At 53.1% G+C, this 21194-nt stretch overlaps 1 protein-coding gene across 3 annotated transcripts; it reads left to right on the top strand.

Moving 5' to 3' along the window:
* The first annotated feature begins 347 nt into the window (after positions 1-347).
* Positions 348-21170, top strand: ETNK2 (ethanolamine kinase 2). 3 transcript variants are annotated; one of them, XM_007988840.3, is made up of 8 exons: positions 350-871; positions 2499-2758; positions 5707-5829; positions 10977-11119; positions 12294-12377; positions 15355-15500; positions 17879-18058; positions 19980-21170. In XM_007988840.3, exons 1-7 carry the CDS (start codon positions 614-616, stop codon positions 18047-18049), a joined length of 1185 nt encoding a protein of 394 aa, XP_007987031.3. In that variant the 5' UTR covers positions 350-613; the 3' UTR covers positions 18050-18058; positions 19980-21170. The 3 variants fall into 3 exon arrangements, with proteins under 3 accessions (XP_007987034.1, XP_007987031.3, XP_007987032.1); XM_007988841.3 differs by having other exon boundaries at positions 351-871; positions 17985-18058; XM_007988843.3 differs by lacking the exon at positions 5707-5829 and having other exon boundaries at positions 348-871; positions 17985-18058.
* Positions 21171-21194: the final 24 nt, after the last annotated feature.

Below are 21194 nucleotides of genomic sequence, written 5' to 3' on the forward strand. Positions count from 1 at the left end.
TGTAGCAGGGGCCGCCCCTGCAGAGCCATTTCCCGGGGTCCGGGGACTGAGAGACAGAGAGCAGGGGCACAGAGGGGCGAGCCAAGTTGACGTCGTGGGAGCAGCGGATCTCTCTATTCCAGGATGAGATGGGGGCGCAGGACGAGCCCTCCCCGCCTCCGCCCTAGGCTACCGGGAGAGAGCTGGAGTCTCGCGGCCTCGGAGGCCGGGAAGCCAGCCCCGGCGGGGACCCGAGCAGGGCGGAGCCAGCAGAGGCCCCACCCCCGGCGTCACCGGCCCCCAGGGGGGCGTCGCCCCCATCCAGCGCTCCAGGTAGCGGCGGCCGCAGCTGCCGGCGGTGGCTGGCTGCGCTCCCCAGCGGCCCTCGGGCCGGGGCGGGGGCGGGCCGGGGGCGTTCCCGCGGGCTGCCGCCCGTGATGTCACAATCGCGGCGGGCCGCAGCGCTCCGGGGTCGGCGGTGGGCGGCGGGCCGCGAGCCGGCGATCGAAGCGGGCAGCTCGCGCCTGAGTCATGGACTTCCCCTGGCCCCTCCTCTACCACTCCCACTCCCTCGCCGGGCCCCCCCGCCGGGGCTAGCGTCCGCCGCAGCTCCGAGGGGGTGGGGCTGCTGGGAATGGCTGTGCCCCCTTCGGCCCCTCAGCCGCGAGCGTCCTTTCACCTGAGGAGGCACACGCCTTGCCCGCAGTGCTCATGGGGCATGGAGGAGAAGGCGGCGGCCAGCGCCGGCTGCCGGGAGCCGCCGGGCCCCCCGAGGGCCGCCGCCGTCGCGTACTTCGGCATTTCCGTGGACCCGGACGACATCCTTCCCGGGGCCCTGCGCCTCATCCAGGAGCTGCGGCCGCATTGGAAACCCGAGCAAGTTCGGACCAAGGTAGCGGAGTGGGCGCGGGGCCGAGGATGGGGTCCTGCCAGGGCTGCCAGGGGGATGTGGGGACCCCGTCCTCGCATCCTTCCGGGTGTTGGTCCCAGGGGTGAGCGGCTGCTGCGCAAGAAAGGTTTGGAACGTGGTTGTGTACGGATTTATTTCGTCCCTAAGCAAAACTAGGCTCACACCTCCCTCGGCCCTGCACACGCCCCCCTCCTCCTGGGACTCTTAGGCACGCCGAGTGGCCACCTGCCCACTGTCCGCATGCTGGGTGTGCGGGCCGCACCCCCGTCGCTGCGTGCTGGTGCCCCTCGCTGCCCAGAAGCGCATACCCAGCCAGCTCTGAAACCTGAGGAAGCGGGAACTTTTAAGAGACCCCCCCCTCCCCCCACAGCCATACCCCATGCACTGCTGCCCCTTCTCCACCCCACGGTGGGAGCAAATCCTCCAGGCTCTGAGCTACCCCTGTGTTTCCCAGGAGCCACCCTGTGGAATTCCAGCTAGCACTCAGCTCCTCACCATCGCTGCAGGCTCAGGCTCAGGACCCCCACACAGGCCATCTTCCCCAGCCCCAGCTGGACACAGGTCCCGGGACATACCTGTGGGCAGAGCCACTTACTGAGCCTTAGGCTAACTCCCCAGCCGACTACCTCCAGCCCCGCTGTGGGCTGCCTGTGGAGGAAGGTGCTGAGTGGGGCGCTTGTAGCTTTTGCTGGAATGGTAGCAGCTCCATGCAGATGGGCATTCTGGGGTGGGGTGGGGGCAAAGTTGTGGGGAGGTTCTAAACCAAGTGTGGAGGCTGACAGAACCCGCCCTGGGGGAGGGAGTAGCGTTTTCAAAAGGAAAGGCCCAGTTTGGTATAAGACTGTCAAGACGTCAAGCAGGCCTGAGGTTAATTCCAGCAGTGACCTAACGTGCCATCTGCCAGTCCCTCCCCTCTCCTGCCTCAGTTTCCCTACCTAGAATTGGTTCAGATGACCTCTAAGGCCCTCCCAGCTCTGTTACATTGTGCTCTACAAATTCTATGGTTCCTTTCTCCTTATCACCCTGCTGCGCAGAGAACCTTGCTCGCAGCCCAGTTGTCTCCTGTCTCTTCCGGTAAGGACTTCTGGCCACTAAAGTCCTGGGATGCGTGCCAACCTCAGTACCCTCCTTGTACCTCCACCACTGGATGGGGCAAGGGGTAGAGCAGAGCCCACTGCCCGGCACAAGCTGAGAGGCAGCTGGTCAGGACATAGTGTTCTGGGCAACTCCCAGCCCTCCCCTGCCACATTCTGGTCCCTGTCGTTTCTTTCCATACTGGGATGGAGGGTAAGAAGCAGGAGGGGGCTTCTACCTCCCAAGTAGTGTGGAAATTTCTCCATTGCCAAATCCCATTCACTAGAGGCAGACCCAGGAGTGTGTGGGAGCTGAACCCACTACCATTTTTTTTCTTGAACTCATAGAGACTGGAGACCCCCAAGGTTGGGGACAGAGTGGAGCATGAATGACTGGGCTAAAGCACGGGGGGCTTGGGGTGGCTGTGCTCAGCATTCAAACGAGCACCTCCTGCTGGAGCTACCGAGTCCAGGGGAGAGACCAGAGAGATCCTGCCCCACCTACCCACCCATGCACTGTCCTCTCCCCATGCTAGCGCTTCACGGATGGCATCACCAACAAGCTGGTGGCCTGCTACGTGGAGGAGGACATGCAGGACTGCGTGCTGGTCCGGGTGTATGGGGAGCGGACGGAGCTGCTGGTGGACCGGGAGAATGAGGTCAGAAACTTCCAGCTGCTGCGAGCACACGGCTGTGCCCCCAGACTCTACTGCACCTTCCAGAATGGGCTGTGCTACGAGTACATGCAGGGTGTGGCCCTGGGGCCTGAGCACATCCGTGAGCCCCGGCTTTTCAGGTGAGGAGGGTGCCAGGGCCTCTGTCTCTACTATTCTTCAGGCCTCGGGCTTGGAAATCCTTGGCATGTGGGGTCCATGGTAGAGAGTTGTAAGATCTGTGAGTTCCCTGAAATTGCATGAAAAATGCAGGTTTATATGCATCGCTCTGCAGAGAGGGGCTGTTGCTTTCTACAGATTTGAAGTGGTGCCTGCTAGAAGGATGAGTTCTGGGGGAGGAAAGGAAGAATTGTGATGAACATGGGAGCAGAGGACCTGGTTCCCTAAGTGCAGCAGAGATCTGCTTCCTGGCACCATGCCTCAAATCTCTGCCCACTCCAAGTCTGACCTGGAAACATCTCAGAGCCTTAGAAACGAAATGTGAGCCAGATCCCCAGGGCACTCAGGGTTTTCTACCTCTGTCTCTGTTTGTCAAGGAAAATGGGCCCTATCCAGGGTACGCATGGTTTTACCTGCCCAGGGAGATGCTATCTCTTCTGCCAGTCTGAGCTCCTTCCGGGTTCCCTGATGAAGTGGGAACCCAGGTTTGGGGAACTGTCAAGGCCTCCTTTCAAAGGCTCACAAGAATCTGTGGCTCCTGGGGAGCCCCTCCCAGTAAATGCTTGGATGTGTAGGGCCCAGGAACTGGACTTTTCCTTCAAGCCCTGGGAATGCTGTGGAGACTGGAAAGGGGGAGGACCAAAGAAGGACCCCTAGCATCTCCCTCTCCTCTGTGTCAGAATAAGGATGGCAAGGAGTGTCCTCCTTCCTCCCTCCAATGCCATGAGCCACATGGAGGGCACTGAGGCTTGAGTGAGGCCCGACGCAGGCTGGGGTTTACTCCTGACACTGGGACAGTGGCACGGGGGTCTGCCTAGGAGCCTTGGCATCTGCCCAGGCTAATCCAAGGGGAAGGAGGCCTTGCATACTGAGGGGAAACAAGCCCACCTGGGTGTAGAGCAAGAAGCTTCTTTGCTTCCTCACCTGCCACCCACTTAACCCCAAATGCACCTGGCTCTGTTTGTGCATGCCTTCTGCAGGGACTTAGAAGAAGAGGATCTGAGAGCTCTTCCACCTCCATGCTCATAAGCGGCTGGTCAGGCGGGATATTTGTGTTGTATATTGTAGCTGTGTGTGTGTGTGTGTGTGTTTGTGTGTGTGTATGTATGTCTTGAGGGTGTGACAGGCATACAAACCTATGCAGGGGTGTTTGCAGGCTCCAGCTGAACAGTTCCAATAGGACCCAGACTGGAGATGTGAAGTCAGAGTAGTGTACAAGGGACCCTGCCCTGACTTCGGCCACTGCACTCCCCCAGCTCTCCCTCAGTCTGGTGCATATAAGCTCAGATATTAACAGGTCGTCACCCCTCCCAGGATCCCTCCACCTCTGTGTATCCGATGCTGTCACTCATCCTCTCACGCAAACAATTACCATTGTCAAGAAGATTGAAGGTGGATTTAGGTTCCATAAGAAGAACGTGGCACCTGGGGTAGAGCCCAAAATTGGGATAGGTGTAGGAGGTAGGCCCTTCCTTGATGGTTTTCCCAGGATAGACCATCATCCCTCTGGGTGAAGTGAATGTCTGTGGGGGAGGCCTCCAGGAGCCACCCTCTACATGTTCCCTTGAACCCCACCCCCAACCTCAGCCTGCTGAGGCTTTGTAGCATGAAAATGCTGAGTGTTGAGGTTACTTTCATTGCTATTCCAGACAACGGACCTATTGATATTCAAGAAAACGCTCTGTTCATGCTCTGTTCCGAATCTTCCTTTGGGAAGGGAAGGCCTGAGTCTCAGGTCTGTTTCCCTGCCTTGCCCAAACCCTGGTGGGTTCCCTTCTGCCCCAGGGCCTCTGGCCTTTGAAAGAAAGCACAGCCTTCCTCTCTCACCCACAAGGTTGCTGCCACACCCCTTGTCTCCCACCCTTTAGGAGGTGGGAGTCTTGGGGGCTTCCAGAGGAACCCCAAAACTGCTCTGTTATCCCAATAGGGTTTGGCCTGCCTCTTCCCGGGGCCTTGCAAGAGAGAGAATGTCCCTGGAACAGCTTGGTAACAAGGTTTCAAACAGCCAATGCCTTTGTTGTCTTTCCCAGTGATTGTTATTTGAGCAACAGGCAGAGGCTGTATGTTGGAAGGAAGCTGAATGTTGGAGTCTTAGCAGACGGTTGGGGGGTGGGACAGCAGAAGGGAAGACTGGCAGAGGACTGGGAGGGCCTAGCTGGGACACAGGGCCTCGGGCGATGGGGTCTTTATCAAGGCCCTCCTTCTCTGACCGGTCAGTCTTCCACTCACCCCCACCTTCTCCCAGCAACCTTCCCTACCACCACTCCTCTCCTGAGACCTTGGATAATGTCCACAGGAGAACTTGAAAATAGAACGCTGGCTTGTTTCGCGTCCTTGGCACCCAGCTGCCAGCATCAACTCCCTATAGCAGAGGAAGGGGCTGCCCTGGGCCAGCCTGTTTCCCTTCCCACCTTGGCCAGGCTGATAAGAGGCGGGCATTTCTTCCCTGCCTGGTATCACTACCCCCTGATCTCTTGGTGCAAAGTGACCTATGTTCACGTCCCCTGAGAGGATGGATCAGAGTCTGGGGAGAGGAGGGCCCGGCCCGCCCCGCCCCCATCCCCAGGTGCCCGTTTGTTCTCAAGAGTTGCTATGGGTACACTGGGGTAGAACAAGGCCACTGACCTGTGACCAACAGCCCCACTGCTCTGCCCTTCTGCTCCCTGAGGCAGCCCCAGCCTGGCACTGGAAAGGGAGCTGTCAGACTAAGGTCGTAATTCATTTTCCTCCCTTGTGCTGAGACCTTCCTTCTGCAGGACCTGTGCTCCTAAGGGACTTGCGATCGTCCCATCCTTGGCCCTCTGGCTAGTGCCCTGGTGGGCCTGGAGGGCCCCTATCTGGCCAGCCGGGGATGAGTGGGGAAGGCAATGTCCCAGCACTGATGCTCTACTCTTCCTGTTCCCTGCTGTAGGTTAATCGCCTTAGAAATGGCAAAGATTCATACTATCCACGCCAACGGCAGCCTGCCCAAGCCCACCCTCTGGCACAAGATGTACAATTATTTCACGCTTGTGAAGAACGAGATCAACCCCAGGTACAAAGATCTGGGAGGGTCCAAGGCTGCCTTAATATGATCTCCCTTCCCCATCCTTTTGGCTCCAGCCCACCCTGCTAGGAGGTTTAAGGGCTCAGGTCCCGGGGAGGAGGCTGGGGAGTTTCTCCTGCAGTCCCTTCAGTCCTAGTTGCTAAGCCTCTGTCTCCAAGCAGAGTTAGGCCCGCTGACTAAGGAGCTTAGATGAGCAGTTTTATACCCATGTGCTCATTTCTCCTTCACTCTGTGCTTGTGGCAGGGACCAGGGTTGGGGATAACATTTCCCCATTTTACTTAGAGGATGCTGAAGCTCAGAGACTGAGCTTGGCCCAGTGTTATGGGGCTTGTGAAAGGCAGGGCTTCTGTTTCCCAGCCCAGGGCTCTTTCCACCTGCCCTGCCTTCTGAACCATGAGCAGGGCAGGGCCCTCAGAATGAGGTGGGACTGAGCTTAGCATCAGTCAGAAGAACTCAACTCATCAGCTGACAAGCCCTTGGAGACATCAAGGTTCCTGCTACTTCCCAAGACCCCTCTTGTCCCCATGTGCCTTAGGGGACCCTGCCCCCACCTTGCTCAGACTGATAGCTTGCTGCTTCCCTCACTGCTCTTCACAGGAAAGGAGATAGTCCACCCATCCTGACATTGCTCTTCCCCAATAAGACAGAGTTCCCTGAGTTTTCCCTTAAGCACTCTGACCAGCGACCTGAGAGTCCTCCAAGCCTTTAGATACCTGACTCCCCAGCACACCCTGAGTGCTGAGGAAAGGATGGAGGCCTGGAGGAAAGCGTGGTGTCTTGCCTTCCTTCCTCCCAAAAAAGGCAGTAGTGAGTCTCTGCTTCCTTCACGCTCCCTGCTGGGCTTGGCCATCACCCGTCTTCCAAATGTTCATGGGAGTAGGGTGCAGAAGAGGTTTGAGGTGAATGGTGTGTCTTCTCTCTTCCAATAATAATGAACTCTATCCCCATTTTGAGAATGTCTCTGTCACACGCATGCATGACTTTATCTGCATCATCCCACGCCATGCTTATCCAGCACTGCTTTGGGACTATTTGTCCAAGGTGGCCCAGGCCTGCCCTCTCTTTGACCATGTTCAGACCTTGTATGTCAGATATTCTTTCTGGGACAAGGACCTCCTTTTCCCTTAGGGCTAGAACAGTTCATAGAGAACAGGTCCTTCCAACCCTTCAGCCCACAGCTCTTATTTGACAGATGGAAAACCGAGGCCCAGGGAGGGGATGGGACCTGCCCAAGGTCGCTGATCAGTGGCAGCTTAGCAACTAGAGCCAGGCTTCTGGTGCTCAGACATAATCCTTGATACTGCAGCTTCCTTTGACTGTGCTGTCACTGTGTGACCTTGGGGGTAACCTTATTGGGAGGGAGTAATCCTGGGAGAAGAGCTGGCCCAATCTCTTTGCTCTTGTCACACCTTTGAACCTTGGACAAACCAAGTTGCTTAACTTCTTTGAGCCTCTTTAGGGGATGATCCATGCCCTAAGCTGCCTGAGTGCCCAAAAGCAGAACAATGATGAGCAATCATTTAGACGAGATAAGCACCTGGAGCTCCAGGCATTGCCTAATAACCCTGAATTATTCAATCCTTCATTTCACAGACATTGATTGACTGGAATTTAAAACAATTTAAAAATGAACATGACACTGGCCCTGCCCTCAAAGAGCTTAAGAGCCATCTAGGTACACAGGACATGCCCATACACAGCTGCAAAATAAGGCAGGGTGTGTAATGTATGCTGGGTATGCTGGGAGTGGGAGAACCAGGGAAAGTTGTCTTGGCAGAGTTGGCATGGCAGAAATGAACAGGGAGGCTACTCCAACTGGAGGAGATGGCTGGAGCAGGGTTTGCTCCTGAGTGACGAGTAGATGAGGTTGGCTGGAGCAGATCTTTGGGAGGACCTGGGAAGGGTCTGGGGGCAGGGGTGAACTACAGAGTTGGAGCTAGGTGGTAAGGGGCCTTAAATGTCAGGCTAAGTAGCCAAGATTTAATTTAGCAAGTAGTGGGAAGTCATGAAGATGTTTGTGTCAGAGACTCAGGCCAGTAACCTGACCAGGACTGGGCTTTAGGAAGAAAGTCTTCTAGCATCATGAGGGACAGATTGGTGGGGGAGGGTGGATTTGAGGTAGGGAGACCAGTTGGGAGTGATGTAATTAAGTGGACAAGATCTAGGACTAGGATTCCCAAACTTTCAGCATAAGATTCCCCTGAAGTGTCCAACTTTGGAGATCGATTGAGAAGTCTTGCATTTGCACCCTAGGAAACGGCCTTTTTTTTTTTTTTTTTTTTTTTTTTTTGCTCTGTTGCCCAGGCTGGAGTGCAGTGGGATGATCTCGGCTCACCACAACCTCTGTTTCCCAGGCTCAATTGATTCTTCTGCCTCAGCCTCCCAAGTAGCTGGGATTACCGGTGCCCACCATCATGCCTTGCTAATTTTTGTGTTTTTAGTAGAGACAAAGTTTCGCCATGTTGGCCAGGCTGGTCTTGAACTCCTGGCCTCAAGTGATCCACCTGCCACAGCCTCTTAAAGTGCTGGGATTACAGGTGTAAGCCACTGCGCCCGGCCAGGAAGCCACATTTTGTTAGGCACCCCAGGTGATTCTGAGGCAAGTGATAGAGGCAAGGGATTGAGGAATATTGCCCTAGGGCAACTTGAGGTGGCGGATGGAGAATAGGATGTGTCAGAGACCTGTGGAAATAGATTCGGTAGCCTCAGTGTCGGACACGGATGTGGCCAGAGTGGCTGGGAGAACGTGGGGTGGATAACTGGGTCAGGCATCACGAGGAGATACCGGTGGGTTGGTTGTTGGGAGGGCAAAGGGATAAGCCAGTAAGCTCAAATGCCTAGAAAGAGCCCTGTGGGGAGAAAGTACTCTTGCCTGTCCAGATCTTGACAGCAGAGTAGAGACTGGCCAGACAGCAGTCCTGATATCAGGAGGAACCCCAAGGCTTCCCTGCAGAGACCTCTAGCCCCCTCCTCCCCTTCCTGCTGGCCCTGGGGCAGAGGAGCAGGAGGAGCAGTTTTTCCTGGGCAGTGTTTCTGGGATGTGGTGGTGGTTATTCTTCTGCCAATTACGCCTTGAAAGAGCCCCGTGGTGGCCGGACTGAAGGTAGCGAAGCTGGCGATGTTTCAAGTGCTCAGGGGAGGGAAGCAGAGCAGTGAGGGAGGCCCCGGGGAGATAGAAGGCCAGGATTGTTCCCACAGTAACCATCTGCGTGGCCTTGGGGTGGGCAGGGTGGGGTTCAGACTGAGGTCAGGGATAGAGCAGCAGGCATCCTGGATGTCAGAGCCATGTTTTTCAGGCCAGGACCTGAGCAAACCAAAGGAACCCTCCTAATTCTTCTCTTTTGATGGTCTCAGTCCAAGAAAAAAATATAAAAGGAATCTTAAAAGGTAGCTTCTTAAGGAGAGCCAGGACTGAAACACATCTTACACAGACCTGTCAGCACAGATAAACTCCAGGAAGCATGGGGAAGGCCTCCCCCATATCACCCCTCCCAGCAGACTCCCTGGACTCAGAGGGGCCTTTGCAGAGCCTCTGAGGGGCACCCAGGCCTTCAGAGAGAGTGCACAGCCCTCACAATTAGGAGACTCCATTCGATTTGGATCCTTGGACGGGCTGAGGACCACTTTCCTTAGATGAAGAAGTAAAGGATCCAGCAGCGCAAGAGGTATCTGGAGGCTGGGAGGAAGCCTCTTTCCTCCCTTCAGCCTCAGTTTCCCCATGGGGCTGGACTAGATGACCTCAGATCTTCTTGAGCTTTGACCTTCTCAAAGCCTGAAAGGGACCCTGTGCTCTCTTCCTTCTCCAGAGGGGACAGAGGAGTGCTTCAGTGGCTGAATGCTCTTCCTCATGTTCTGGCCCCTGGGCTGGGTGAGGGAGTGATCCGTCTGTCCCGTGGGAAGGCGAGAGAGGGCCGGTCTCATTCTCATCCTCCTCTATGTGCTCTTGCTACCCTGGACAGAGAAACACAAACAGGTGACACAGGAATGGAGATAAAAGCCCAGCCTCCTCCCCTCTGCCCATTGGTGGTTCTAGGTTTTTAAGGACTGTGGTGTTTGGCCTTTTCAGTGTACACAGACCTGTGTGCCTCCTGGGGACCAAAGTTCAGAGCATGCAAGCACAGTGGACCCTCATCAGACTTCCACATGGCCTCTGATAACTTGATTGATTGGCTGATTTCTTCATTCCTCAACATGTGTTTCCTTCAGCAGAAATGGCTGCTGAGTGCATGGGATGGGGGTGGGGCAGGAGGAGAGGTGGACCCATGCATCTTTGTTCATTGCCCCCAAGTTGCACTTGCATGGTCTGGCAGGGGTCTGGGACAAGGGAACACTTACTCATAACTCAAGGTAGAAGGGACGAGTCACTGGGGAGCCACAGAGCAAGCATGCTCTCATTGAAGGCTTTAATGTTCCTTTGACAGTGTAGGAGTGAGCTAAAGAAGCTCTTGGTTTGCTTTCTCATGTGAGCCGATGGTCTGTTTGTGAAATGAGAGGTTAGACCAGACCGTCTCTCTGGTCCTTTCTACCTGTGACATGGTCAGCTGCTGGGGTGAGAGGGGGGCACACCAGGATATACCTCTGCCTCCTCAAGAGAGCTCCATTGCTCCAGCTCCCTGCCAGGGCACTACTCTTCCTGCCGGGGAGGATCTTTGTGGGACTCAGCTCGACTTAGGGAGCTGCACTTCCTCCTGGGGAGTTTTCCCAGCATCCTAAGAGCAGGTCTGTTTTGCATCTCTCCCCACTGCTCCTTGTTCTTAGTCTGGAATCCCCGAGTCTGGACACTCATTCTCACCTGCCTTGTCCTTTCCCTGTGTCTCCTTCCTTACGCTCCTGTCCATTTCACAAAGTAGCAGGGATGCCCTTAGTCAGTGACTTTATGCCCTGCCTCATGCTTTTATGCCCATGTCTTTATCAACTTCCTAGTGTAACCAGAGGAGTCAGAAGGACAGGATGCCTCAGTGCCATTTTACAGATGACAAAAGTGAGGGTCTAAGAGATTGGCCTTTTTTCCAAGGCCCCCCGTGCAGTAAGACAGAGGGAGTGATGAGGCTCAAACTCAGGGCTCTTGAGGCCAAGCACCTGCCTGTCTATCAGCCCTGCCTTCACTGGCTACCTTTTTTTTGCAACTGCCCAGCCTTTCTGCAGATGTCCCTAAGGTAGAGGTGTTGGAACAGGAGCTGGCCTGGCTGAAGGAGCATCTGTCCCAGCTGGAGTCCCCTGTGGTGTTTTGTCACAACGATCTGCTCTGCAAGAATATCATCTATGACAGCATCAAAGGTATGGCTTTTCTGGCCCCGGGGCAGTAGCAGGGCTTTGGTTGGTTGGTTAGCTGGCTTCATGGATCTGTTCCTCCGGCTGGCACTTGGACAAGCAAAAGGAGACCTGGATTTAGGTCTTAAGTTAATTTGTAGGAGGGAAGGGGGAAAGGAAATAAAAAATTCCTACTTTGAAAAGTCTGCGCCAAGGGCCAGGCACAGTGGCTCATGCCTATAATCCTAGCACTTTGGGAGGCCAAGGCATGTGAATTGCTTAAGCCCAGGAATTCAAGACCAGCCCAGGCAATGTGGTGAGACCCTGTCTCTACAAAAAAAATACACAAAATTTTTCCTGGTTTGGTGGTACATGCCTATAGTCCTAGCTCCTTGGGAGGCTGAGGCAGGAGGATCACTTGAGCCTGGGAGGCGGAGGTTGCCGTGAGCCATGATGGAGCCACTATACTCCAGCCTGGGCAACAGAGCAAGAACCTATTAAAAAAAAAAAAAAAAAAAAAAAAGTCTGGCCAGGCGCGGTGGCTCATGCCTGTAATCCCAGCACTTTGGGAGGTCGAGACGGGTGGAAGGTCAGGAGTTCAAGACCAGCCTGGCCAACATGGTGAAACGCCCCCCATCTCTACTAAAAATACAAAAATTAGCCGGGCATGGTGGCATGCACCTGTAATCTCAATTACTCAGGAGGCTGAGGCAGAAGAATCGCTTGAACCAGGGAGGCAGAGGTTGGAGTGAGCTGAGATCAAGCCACCGTACTCTAGCCTGGGCGACAGAGCGAGACTCTGTCTCAAAACAAAAAGACAAAAACAAACAAAAAAAATCTGTGCCAAGAAAGAGAGAGAGAACGAACACCTCCTGGTGTTGCTGATGAGAGCATCACCCCAGGGGGTATTAATACTTAGCTTTATTCCTGATCCTTAGCCATGCTGAGGACAGCTGTCTTTAGATGAGGAGAGCCTGAAGATCCAGCTGTGTGAGAGGGACACTGGGAACTAGGAAGGGCAGATGGATGGATGGATGGAAAGAAGTAGCTTAGAAGACTGCTGCAGTGATGGGGTTGGGCAGGGTTGCTGCAGAGGCTGGCATCACTCAGTGGGTACATCCCAGAGATCTGCAGAAGCTTGACCAGGCTCTGTTGCCAGAGCTCCTGGGCCAACTCTCATCGACTCTCCTCTACTTCATAGGTCACGTGCGGTTCATTGACTATGAATATGCTGGCTACAACTACCAAGCTTTTGACATTGGCAACCATTTCAACGAGTTTGCAGGTGAGAGGGGCATTACTACAGTCATGTGCTTTGTAGTGGTGTTTCAGTCAATGACGGACCGCACGCATATAGATAGATGGTGGTCCTATGAGATTACTGTATATTTACGGTAATAGATACCATTTTTTTTTTTTTTTTTTTTTTTTTTTTTTTTTTTTTTTTGAGACGGAGTCTTGCTCTGTCGCCCAGGCTGGAGGCTGGAGTGCAGTGGTGTGATCTCAGCTCACTGCAAGCTCTGCCCCCCGGGTTCACGCTGATCTCCTGCCTCAGCCTCCCATGTAGCTGGGACTAGAGGCACCCACATAGGTACCATATTTTTACTGTACCTTTTCTATGTTTGGATATGTTTAGATACATAGATACTTAGCATTGTGTTATAGTTACCTACAGTATTGAGTACAGTAACATGCTGTACAGGTTTGTAGCCCAGGAGCAATACCATGCAGCCTAGGTGTGTAGTAGGCTGTTGCATCTAGGTTTGTGTGAGTACACTCTGATGATCTCACAAAATCACCCGATGGTGCATTTCTCAGAAGGTATCCCTGTCATTAGGCAATACAGGACTAGATTTGACCAATGTTCAAAGCAGCCTCTTTAGGGTGGGGACCAGGGCCAGGGTATGGAGAGGGTGGAGGCTAGATAGCTCTTGTCCTCCAAAATATCACAGCTTGAGGGGTTAAGTCACAGTCTGCTCTTAGAGAGTTCCAAGTCTCACTGGGGGAAGCAGGACTCACATACACAGAGAAGACCTCTCCTAGCCCATATGGCACTTTGGTACAAATTAGGAAAATGTGACCTCTGTAGGATCCTGAAGATACTCAGCTTGGTACATGAATTAGAAAAAGACCCCTTCCTCCAGGTCGACATAGCTTAGACGATTGCTGCAGCTTGGCCAGCACAGCACAGGATGACTTCAGCCTCCACTCCTTTGGCCAAGCTCCTTTATGCCCAGTACAATTGTACCTGGGGGCCTTACATGCAGACAAGGAGCAGAACAAGCTACAAGTAGCTGTTTGCCTGGTGGCCTGATGAAAATCATCTAAGTAGAATCTAAGTATGTGCTATGTAATTTGACTCCCTAAGTTCAGTTTCTGGCTTTGCTGCTTATTGGCTGTGTGACCCTTGGGCAGTTTATTTACCCTCTCTGTGCCCCTATAAAATGGAGATGATGATAGTACCCACCTCATAGTGTTGATATGAGACACACACACACACATACGTGTGACACATACTAAGCATTGTATTGGCGTTTGCTGCTGTGATTAGACTGGGAAGCTTTCCGGGAGTGGGGATGGGAGAGGCAGGATAGGGGGTGATTCCTAGGGGTGGGCAGGTGTTCTATAAAGGCATAGTATACACAATGGAACCATGTGTGTAGAGGAAGCAGGGCAGGATTTTCAGCTTGAGGGTTAATTAGATGGGACCGAGGAGGCAACTCACATGGGACAGAGCTGGACACTGGGGCTGGAGAGCTGTCCCCAGACTAGCACGGTGAGGTGTTCCCATGATGGGGCGAGGCCCTGTGGCTCAGGATAGGAGAGGCATGCCCAGGCCAACTGGAGAGCCACTCTCCAGCCCCATCAGGCCAATTGTGTTCCTTCTGGAACCCCAGGTGATCAATCTGTTGAGCAATGATTGTACCTGAGAGTACCCCTAGGAACCCCCGGGGCGATGGAGCCTCAGCTGGGCAGAGCAGCTGAGCCTCGGGGTGTGGCATGGAGCAGAGGCTGGCACTGGCAGGGCCCTGGGTCTGGGAATTCTTGGCTGCCAGGCTCACTGGCCTTTCCACAAGGGATAATTCTTAATCATTTTAAGTCCTCCTCGCCCACGGCACAGAGCAAAGTCCAACTGGAATTTCTCCAAAGGGGTAGATTGCAGCCTGCTCCCAAGTTGAGAATGGAGGAGGAAGAACCTAGCCTGGGGGAAGGGAGAGAGCTGGGGAGATCCCGACCTGGGGAGAGGGGCCTCATGGCTGCGCAGGAGTGAGGAAGACACAGTTCTGGGCACTGGGAGATGGAGTTCCAGCCCTGACTCTGCCTCTAACCACCATATGACCTTGGGTGCATTTCTTCTCCTCTCTGGGCCTCCATTTCTACATCTGTTCCAGGAGATTATTTTCTAGCCACACTCCTGGAGCCTCAGGAGACTGCATATGTTTCTCCAGGGATATAAAGGAAGTTTGAGAAGGACAAGAAGAAGAGGAAGGAGGGAACCCTGGAGAAGGTGGCCCAGTCCTGGTCCTCCTGTCTTAAACCACTTCTTTCTGTACCTGCTTTGAAGCTGTGGTTTCTTCCACCATGCCCAGGATGAGCTGGTGGTACTGGGCTAGCAGCTGGAGGGCTATGGCGGGGCAGGAAGGAACCAGAGCCATCCGATCCATGGGTTCCCAGCCTGGCTACACATCAGAGCCATCTAGGGAACTGGACTAGGGTGGGGGTGCTCTCCAGGTGATGTTTTTAAATAGCCTCTTAACACCAGGAAGCCATGTTTGATATCCCTACATGAAGTCCCTTCATTTGATAAATGAAGAAATTTCGGCCAGTGATAGGAAAGGGTTCCCCTAAGGCTAACAAGGTTAGCATAAGACCTAAGGCTAGTAATGCTGATCCAGTGCTTTTCACTGAGGGCCTCCTGCACATGGTCATTTTTGTACAGGGGTTGGGAGAGACAGTGGTGCTGTCTTGAGGGGTTCCCGTCACTCCCAGGACAGTGTCTTGCCCCTTAACCAGTCTGCCTCTCTCTCTCTGCTTTCCTCAATCCCACAGAAGCAGTGCTCCTAGCTGGGATGGGGTAGACCCCACACTAGCTGAGTTTCGTACTCAAAGAAGCTGACTTCTCAGGGCCGCCTCTTTAGGCACAGCCCCACAGGTCAAAGGAGATGGGAGTTTGAGGGGAGAAGGGAACACCTACTGAGCTTGAGGAGACCCTAGGTGGGCTCATCTCCAAGCAACTTGTGTCTGGCCTGCCTCCCCATCAGGCGTGAATGAGGTGGATTACTGCCTGTACCCGGCGCGGGAGACCCAGCTGCAGTGGCTGCACTACTACCTGCGGGCACAAAAGGGGATGGCCGTGACCCCCAGGGAGGTGGAAAGGCTCTACGTGCAAGTCAACAAGTTTGCCCTGGTGAGTGCCTTGTGACTAGGGCTGGCACAGGAAAGGAGTCAGCAGGAGGGACTGGTGACCCAACTAGCCTCCTACCCAGAGCCCAGGGTCAGGTGAGAGCCTGGGGACACCCATCCCCAGCTCCTGACCCCACCCTAGAGTTGAAGCCTGGTAAGAGCTGTCTTAGGCAGCCCTTAATACTTGATGCCCTGTTCCCTGCTCTCCAAGCCCCACCAAGTCTAGGCTCTCTCCTTTCTAGAGAAATACTTCCAAGAAATATCCTAGCTTCCTATGTTAGCAATTCCCTTGTTTGAATAAGTAGTTCTTTCTACTGTCTAACCTCAGCCCTTCATGTTGCAGTTAAATTCATCCATATATATACTCTTTTTTTTTTTTTTTTTTTTTTTTTGAGGCAGAGTCTCACTCTTGTTGACCAGGCTGGAGAGCAATGGCACTATCTCGTCTCACTGCAACCTCTGCCTCTCAGGTTCAAGCCATTCTCCTGCACTCAGCCTCCCAAGTAACTGGGATTACAGGCATGAACCACCACACCCAGCTAGTTTTTTTGTATTTTTAGTAGAGACAGGGTTTCACAATGTTAGCCAGGCTTGTCTTGAACTCCTGACCTCAGGTGATTAACCCCCCTTTGCCTCCCAAAGTGTTGGGATTATAGGAGTGAACCACTGCGCCCGGCATACATACATACATATATATATATAGTGTGTGTGTGTATATATATGTATATATACTTTTTTTGAGACAGGGTCCCACTCTGTCATCCAGGCTGGAGCACAGTGACACAATCGTAGCTCACTGCTACCTTAAACTCCCAGGCTCAAGCGATCCTCCCACCTCAGCCTCCTGAGTAGCTAGGATTACAGGTGTGTGCCACCACGCCTGGCTAATTTCTTTGAACTTATTGTAGAGATAGGGTATTGCTATGTTGCCCAGGCTGGTCTCTAATTCCTGGCCTCAAATGATCCTCCCACCTCAGCCTTCCGAGTAGCTAAGGTTATAGGCGTGAGCTACCATAACCTTTAGAGAAGATACAGAATGTCAAGCTGTAATCCTTCTTTGTAACTACCTCCACTGACTCAGAACTCTAAGTAAACTTTTCCCGACAGGCTCTTCCTGCTCAAATGACTGTGCTGTCAGTTCTCAATTTTGAATGCCCCTTATCCAAGGTGCTGGTTCATGCCAAGTCTCCACTGGTGTGTGCCCAGGGATTCCTAACTAGTCTCATTAATGTCAGCTGTGCATAAGAAGACAAGGCAGCTGCTCTGAATTTCACAGTACAGAAGAGAGCTAAATACAATCTTTACTTTTCTGTAATTTCAGAATCCCTATTCTGTTTTCCTCACTGAGTCTACATTAGGTTCTTCCTCCTCAGTCTTTAGACTTTAAGACCTTAAGAACAAGCCTTCCTCTTGCTAAGTTTTTTTAGTGATCATTCATATGTGCTAGCTTATCTATGCCCCTTTTAAGGAATGGAAAGGAAATAAAGTGGAGGGAGGTACTTTGTAGCCAACCCCTGAGTGAGGAAGACTCTGGGATGGGGTGGGAATGGGATAGGAGAGCCACAAGGGTTGGGGGACGCACATGGGAAAGCGATGGCATCACTAGTGTTTGTTCAGGGGTAGACAGGAACCACAGCTCCCTGGCTTTATTTTATTTTAGATTCAGAGGTCCACATGCAGGTTTGCTATATAGGTAACCTGCCTGTCACCAGGGTTTGGTGTACAGATTGTTTCATCACCCAGGTAATAAGCATAGTGTGACAGGTAGTTTTTCGATCCTCACCCTCCTCCCACCCAATCCCTGGCTTCTTGAGCCTGAGGTGACCTGGGCCTGGTGGGTACCTCTAGCCACAAGAAAAACACAGTTTGATGCTTAGCAAATGCCCAGACTTGGGAGATTCTTGTTTCCATATCTAGGTTCATTTTCCAACCCAACCAGCCTCCCAGTAGAAGAGAGGAAAAGGAGTGGAGGAGGTTAGTGTAGGGATCTTCCAGCAGACATGTGGCCAGGGCACTGCTGCCCATCACTCTTCCTTCCCTGCACCTTCCTGAAGAGCACCAGTCCCCACTGGCCATTAGGCCTAAGCTCTGGCTTAGGGGTTCATCTTGGCCTGGATACCTTGGCCTTGAAGACTCCAAGAGATCTCCCTGGGTAGGGAAGAGACCAGAGGTGGAGTGTGGGTCCTGCTTAGGTTGTGGGAACCCCCCAGAATTCCTCACTACTGACTACCTGCCTTAGGGTTGGTAAACATTCGGGCCTTGGTAGAACTGGCTCTGCCCCCCTTTCTCTAGAAGGAGTGGAGGCTCCCAATGCTGTGCAGTGACTTGGCCTCCAGAATTTCCCCAGCTTGTGCTAGGGAGACCCCACCACATCTCTTCCAGGGTCCTAGCTGTGTGTCTTCCACAATGACTGCATCCCTCCAGCGCTGTAGAGTCGGAAACAGGCATGGGGAGATTGCCAGGCTGACCCTCTCTGGTCTGTTTCCAGGCATCTCACTTCTTCTGGGCTCTCTGGGCCCTCATCCAGAACCAGTACTCCACCATCCACTTTGATTTCCTCAGGTGAGTGCGGGGGTGATGGGGGGGGGGCGTGGAGAAAAGGGAGAGCCTTGGTTGAGCCCAGGGTGTGGGCAAAGGACAGCCCAGGCAGAATGCCCAGAGTCCGCTCCCTTGCTCTGCTGACTCACCCCCGTTCTAGCTCATCTCTAGTGGGGCCGCTATCCCCAGGGGATGCCAGGAAAGTACCACTCTGAAAAGAGAAGTGTCACATCCTCCCTGTTCCTCACAGGAGGTCTGCTAGTCCCCACCAAATCCTACTGCCTACTCCATTCCCTGCCCTGCTGCCAGCGCACCTATCCACAGAGCCTGGTGGTGGATGCAATCGTTGAAAATCAGTCTGAACAATTGCAGATCCTACCTCGTTTTAACAGCAGAGAGGACAGAGGTCCAGAGTGCAGAAGTGACTTGCTGAAGCCATGCAGTGGTTAAGTGTTTGCCATGCTGCCTTCTGGTTGGGCGACAGACCCAGCTACTCCTTCAGTGGCTCCTAGTGATATATAGGGACCGTAGCTAGCTGCTGCTTGTGTATTGATGATTCAGGGAGTGCCTGTCCTGTGAGGTTCCTATGTCCCTAAGGGCCAGGAATCATTTCTCCATTCTGGTCCAGGGCCTTGCCCTTCTCCTTCTCACCCACCTTCAGCTGAAAGGGAATCACTAGCCTGGTTTCAAAGTGTTCACAACTATTAGAGAAATGCAAATGAAAAGCATGGTGAGATGTCGCCTCACACCCATTAGAATGGCTGCTATTGAAAAACAGAAAATAATAATTGTTGGTAAGGATGTGCAGGAATTGAAACCTTTCTGCACCATTGGTGGGAATGTAAAATGGTGAGCTACTATGGAAAACAGTAGGGTGGTTCCTCAAAAAATAAAAATGTAACAACCGTATGATCCAGCAATCTCATTTCTGGGTGGGTAGCCAAAATAATTGAAAGCAAACTCTCAGAGAAATATTTATATACCTATGTTCACAGCAACATTATTCTTGGCACAGTAGCCAAGAGACGGAAGCAACCCGGATGTCTGCCAACAGATGAATGAATGAATAAAATACGGTCTATACATACAATAGAATATTACTCAGCCTTAAAAACGAAGGAAATCTTGTCACTTGCTACAACATGGATGAATCTTGAGGACATTATGCTAAATAAGCCAGTCATGAAAAGACAAATATGGTTCTATAAGAGATAACTAAAGCAGTCAAATCCATAGAAACCAGAATTGTTGCCAGGGGGTGGGGAGAGGGAGCAATGGGGAGTATCGCTTAATAGGTCTGGTTTCGGTTGTCCAAAAGGAAAAAGTTGTAGATATTCATTTGCACAGCAATATGTATATAAGAACTGTAAAACCAAAACTCCAAACAAGCATGTTTGTGGAAGGGTTTCTCTAGTCTGATCTAAAAAGAAAAAAAAATGTAGTTGCAATTAAAAAAAAAAAAAAAAAATAGGCTGGGCGCAGTGGCTCATGCCTGTATTCCCAGTACTTTGGGAGGCCATGGCAGGCGGATTGCTTGAGCTCAGGAGTTCGAGATCAGCCTGGGCAACATGGTGAAACCCCATCTCTACAAAAAATACAAAAATTAGCCAGGTGTGGTGGCGTGCACCTGTAATCCCAGTTATTCTGGAGGCTAAGTGGAAGGATCATCAGAGCCCGGGAGGCAGAGGTTGCAGTGAGCCAAGATCGTGCCATTGCACTCCAGCCTGGGTGACAGAGCCAGACCCTGTCTCAAAACAAATAAATATTAAACATTTAAAAAAGAAGCAAAAGAAATAATAATACTAATCAGTCTGGGTTGGGGTTGATCTGCTCAGACTTAGATAGGCCTAGAGCCACTGAGAAACTTTCCTTGTGATGTGAGCACCCCCAGCAGGGCCCACCTGGCTTTCTTCCTCACACCCAGCTTCCTTCTGTCTTCCCCTAGGTACGCAGTGATCCGATTCAACCAGTACTTCAAGGTGAAGCCTCAAGTGTCAGCCTTGGAGATGCCAAAGTGACCAGCCACCCCATCCCTCCCCTACCCATCCGTCTGGCCAGACCTATTCCCCAGAGCTCAATTCTGCGCTCTGGGGTCCACACCCTTGGACAAGGTGGGAGAGGGGACAGGTGGGTGTCCAGGGAGAAGGCTCTGTCCCTGCTGCCAGCCCCCAGTGGTTGCCACTGAAGACCTCATTCTCCTGTCTGGAGGGGCTGATAGGACCCCCTTCTGGGGGTCCCCTTCACCCCACCAGGCTTGGGAGGAAGTGCCTGCAGCCAGGTCCTGGACCATAACCACCCCTGGGAAACACATCATTCCCAGCCTCAGGCCCTGCTGGAATTGGGGCTGCCTTATATGTGTGTTTACCCCTTCCTGGCCTGGGGAAGGAGGCGGGGAGGGCTCCTTTCTACCTCCAGTGCCCTGAGCCTCCAGTCCGTCTCCCCCTGCATGCCCCACGTGGGAGGTGCTGAGCTCCAAACCAGCATCACACCAACTCTGACACATGGATGTACATATCTTGGTGACGGGTGGGGGCCAAGAATTGAGCATGACATCTTCCCCAGCAGCCACCTCATCTGAGACCCCTCACCTTCCCCAAACCAGATCCAATCAAACCTCACCCCGAGGAAACATGCTCCCCAACGTGCTCTCCTGTGCTTCTGTTTTGTCCCCCTGCTGAGGGGACAGGAGAGGGAGTGGTGAGGCCCTGGATCTCCAGAGCCCGGCTCTGCTTTGTGCTGTGGCTTGGTCAGAGGGGACGTGGCCAAGGGTGAGGTGGCCAAAACCAGAACCAGCAGTCTCCTGCCTTGTTCCCTCCCTGGCCCTCAGGCCCTCCTTCCAGGGATGTCTCTCCATCTCTACTTTATGTCCTGAAACTGACCCAAGGTCTTCCTATCTGGGAATGCCTAGTTGGAGCCAAGAGGATGGGGTGGGGGCCAGGGCCCCCCAGGGTCCAGCGTGGGAGAGCCTGGGCAGGATCCCATCAGAAAGGTGCTGACTCAGCTGGTTGCCCGGACACTCAACAGCCTCCACCTCCTTTCTGCCCTCACAGCTCCTGGGGCCTTCCTGGCTCTGGCCCAGAAAGTGATTCATTTGTAAATTATCATGGTTTTCTGCATTAAAATGCTCATTTCCGGACTGCTGTGTCTGAGTGACAATGGT

This window comes from Chlorocebus sabaeus, chromosome 25 (assembly GCF_047675955.1).
Source record: "Chlorocebus sabaeus isolate Y175 chromosome 25, mChlSab1.0.hap1, whole genome shotgun sequence".
NCBI classification, from domain to species: domain Eukaryota; kingdom Metazoa; phylum Chordata; class Mammalia; order Primates; family Cercopithecidae; genus Chlorocebus; species Chlorocebus sabaeus.

Excerpts from the sequence above, each read along its gene's own strand:
- ETNK2 (XM_007988840.3), top strand. The coding sequence starts at position 614 with ATGGCTGTGCCCCCTTCGGCCCCTCAGCCGCGAGCGTCCTTTCACCTG. Across the intron at positions 872-2,498 it reads CCGAGCAAGTTCGGACCAAG|CGCTTCACGGATGGCATCAC; the intron begins GTAGCGGAGTGG and ends TCCCCATGCTAG. Across the intron at positions 15,501-17,878 it reads AAGTCAACAAGTTTGCCCTG|GGTCCTAGCTGTGTGTCTTC; the intron begins GTGAGTGCCTTG and ends CATCTCTTCCAG.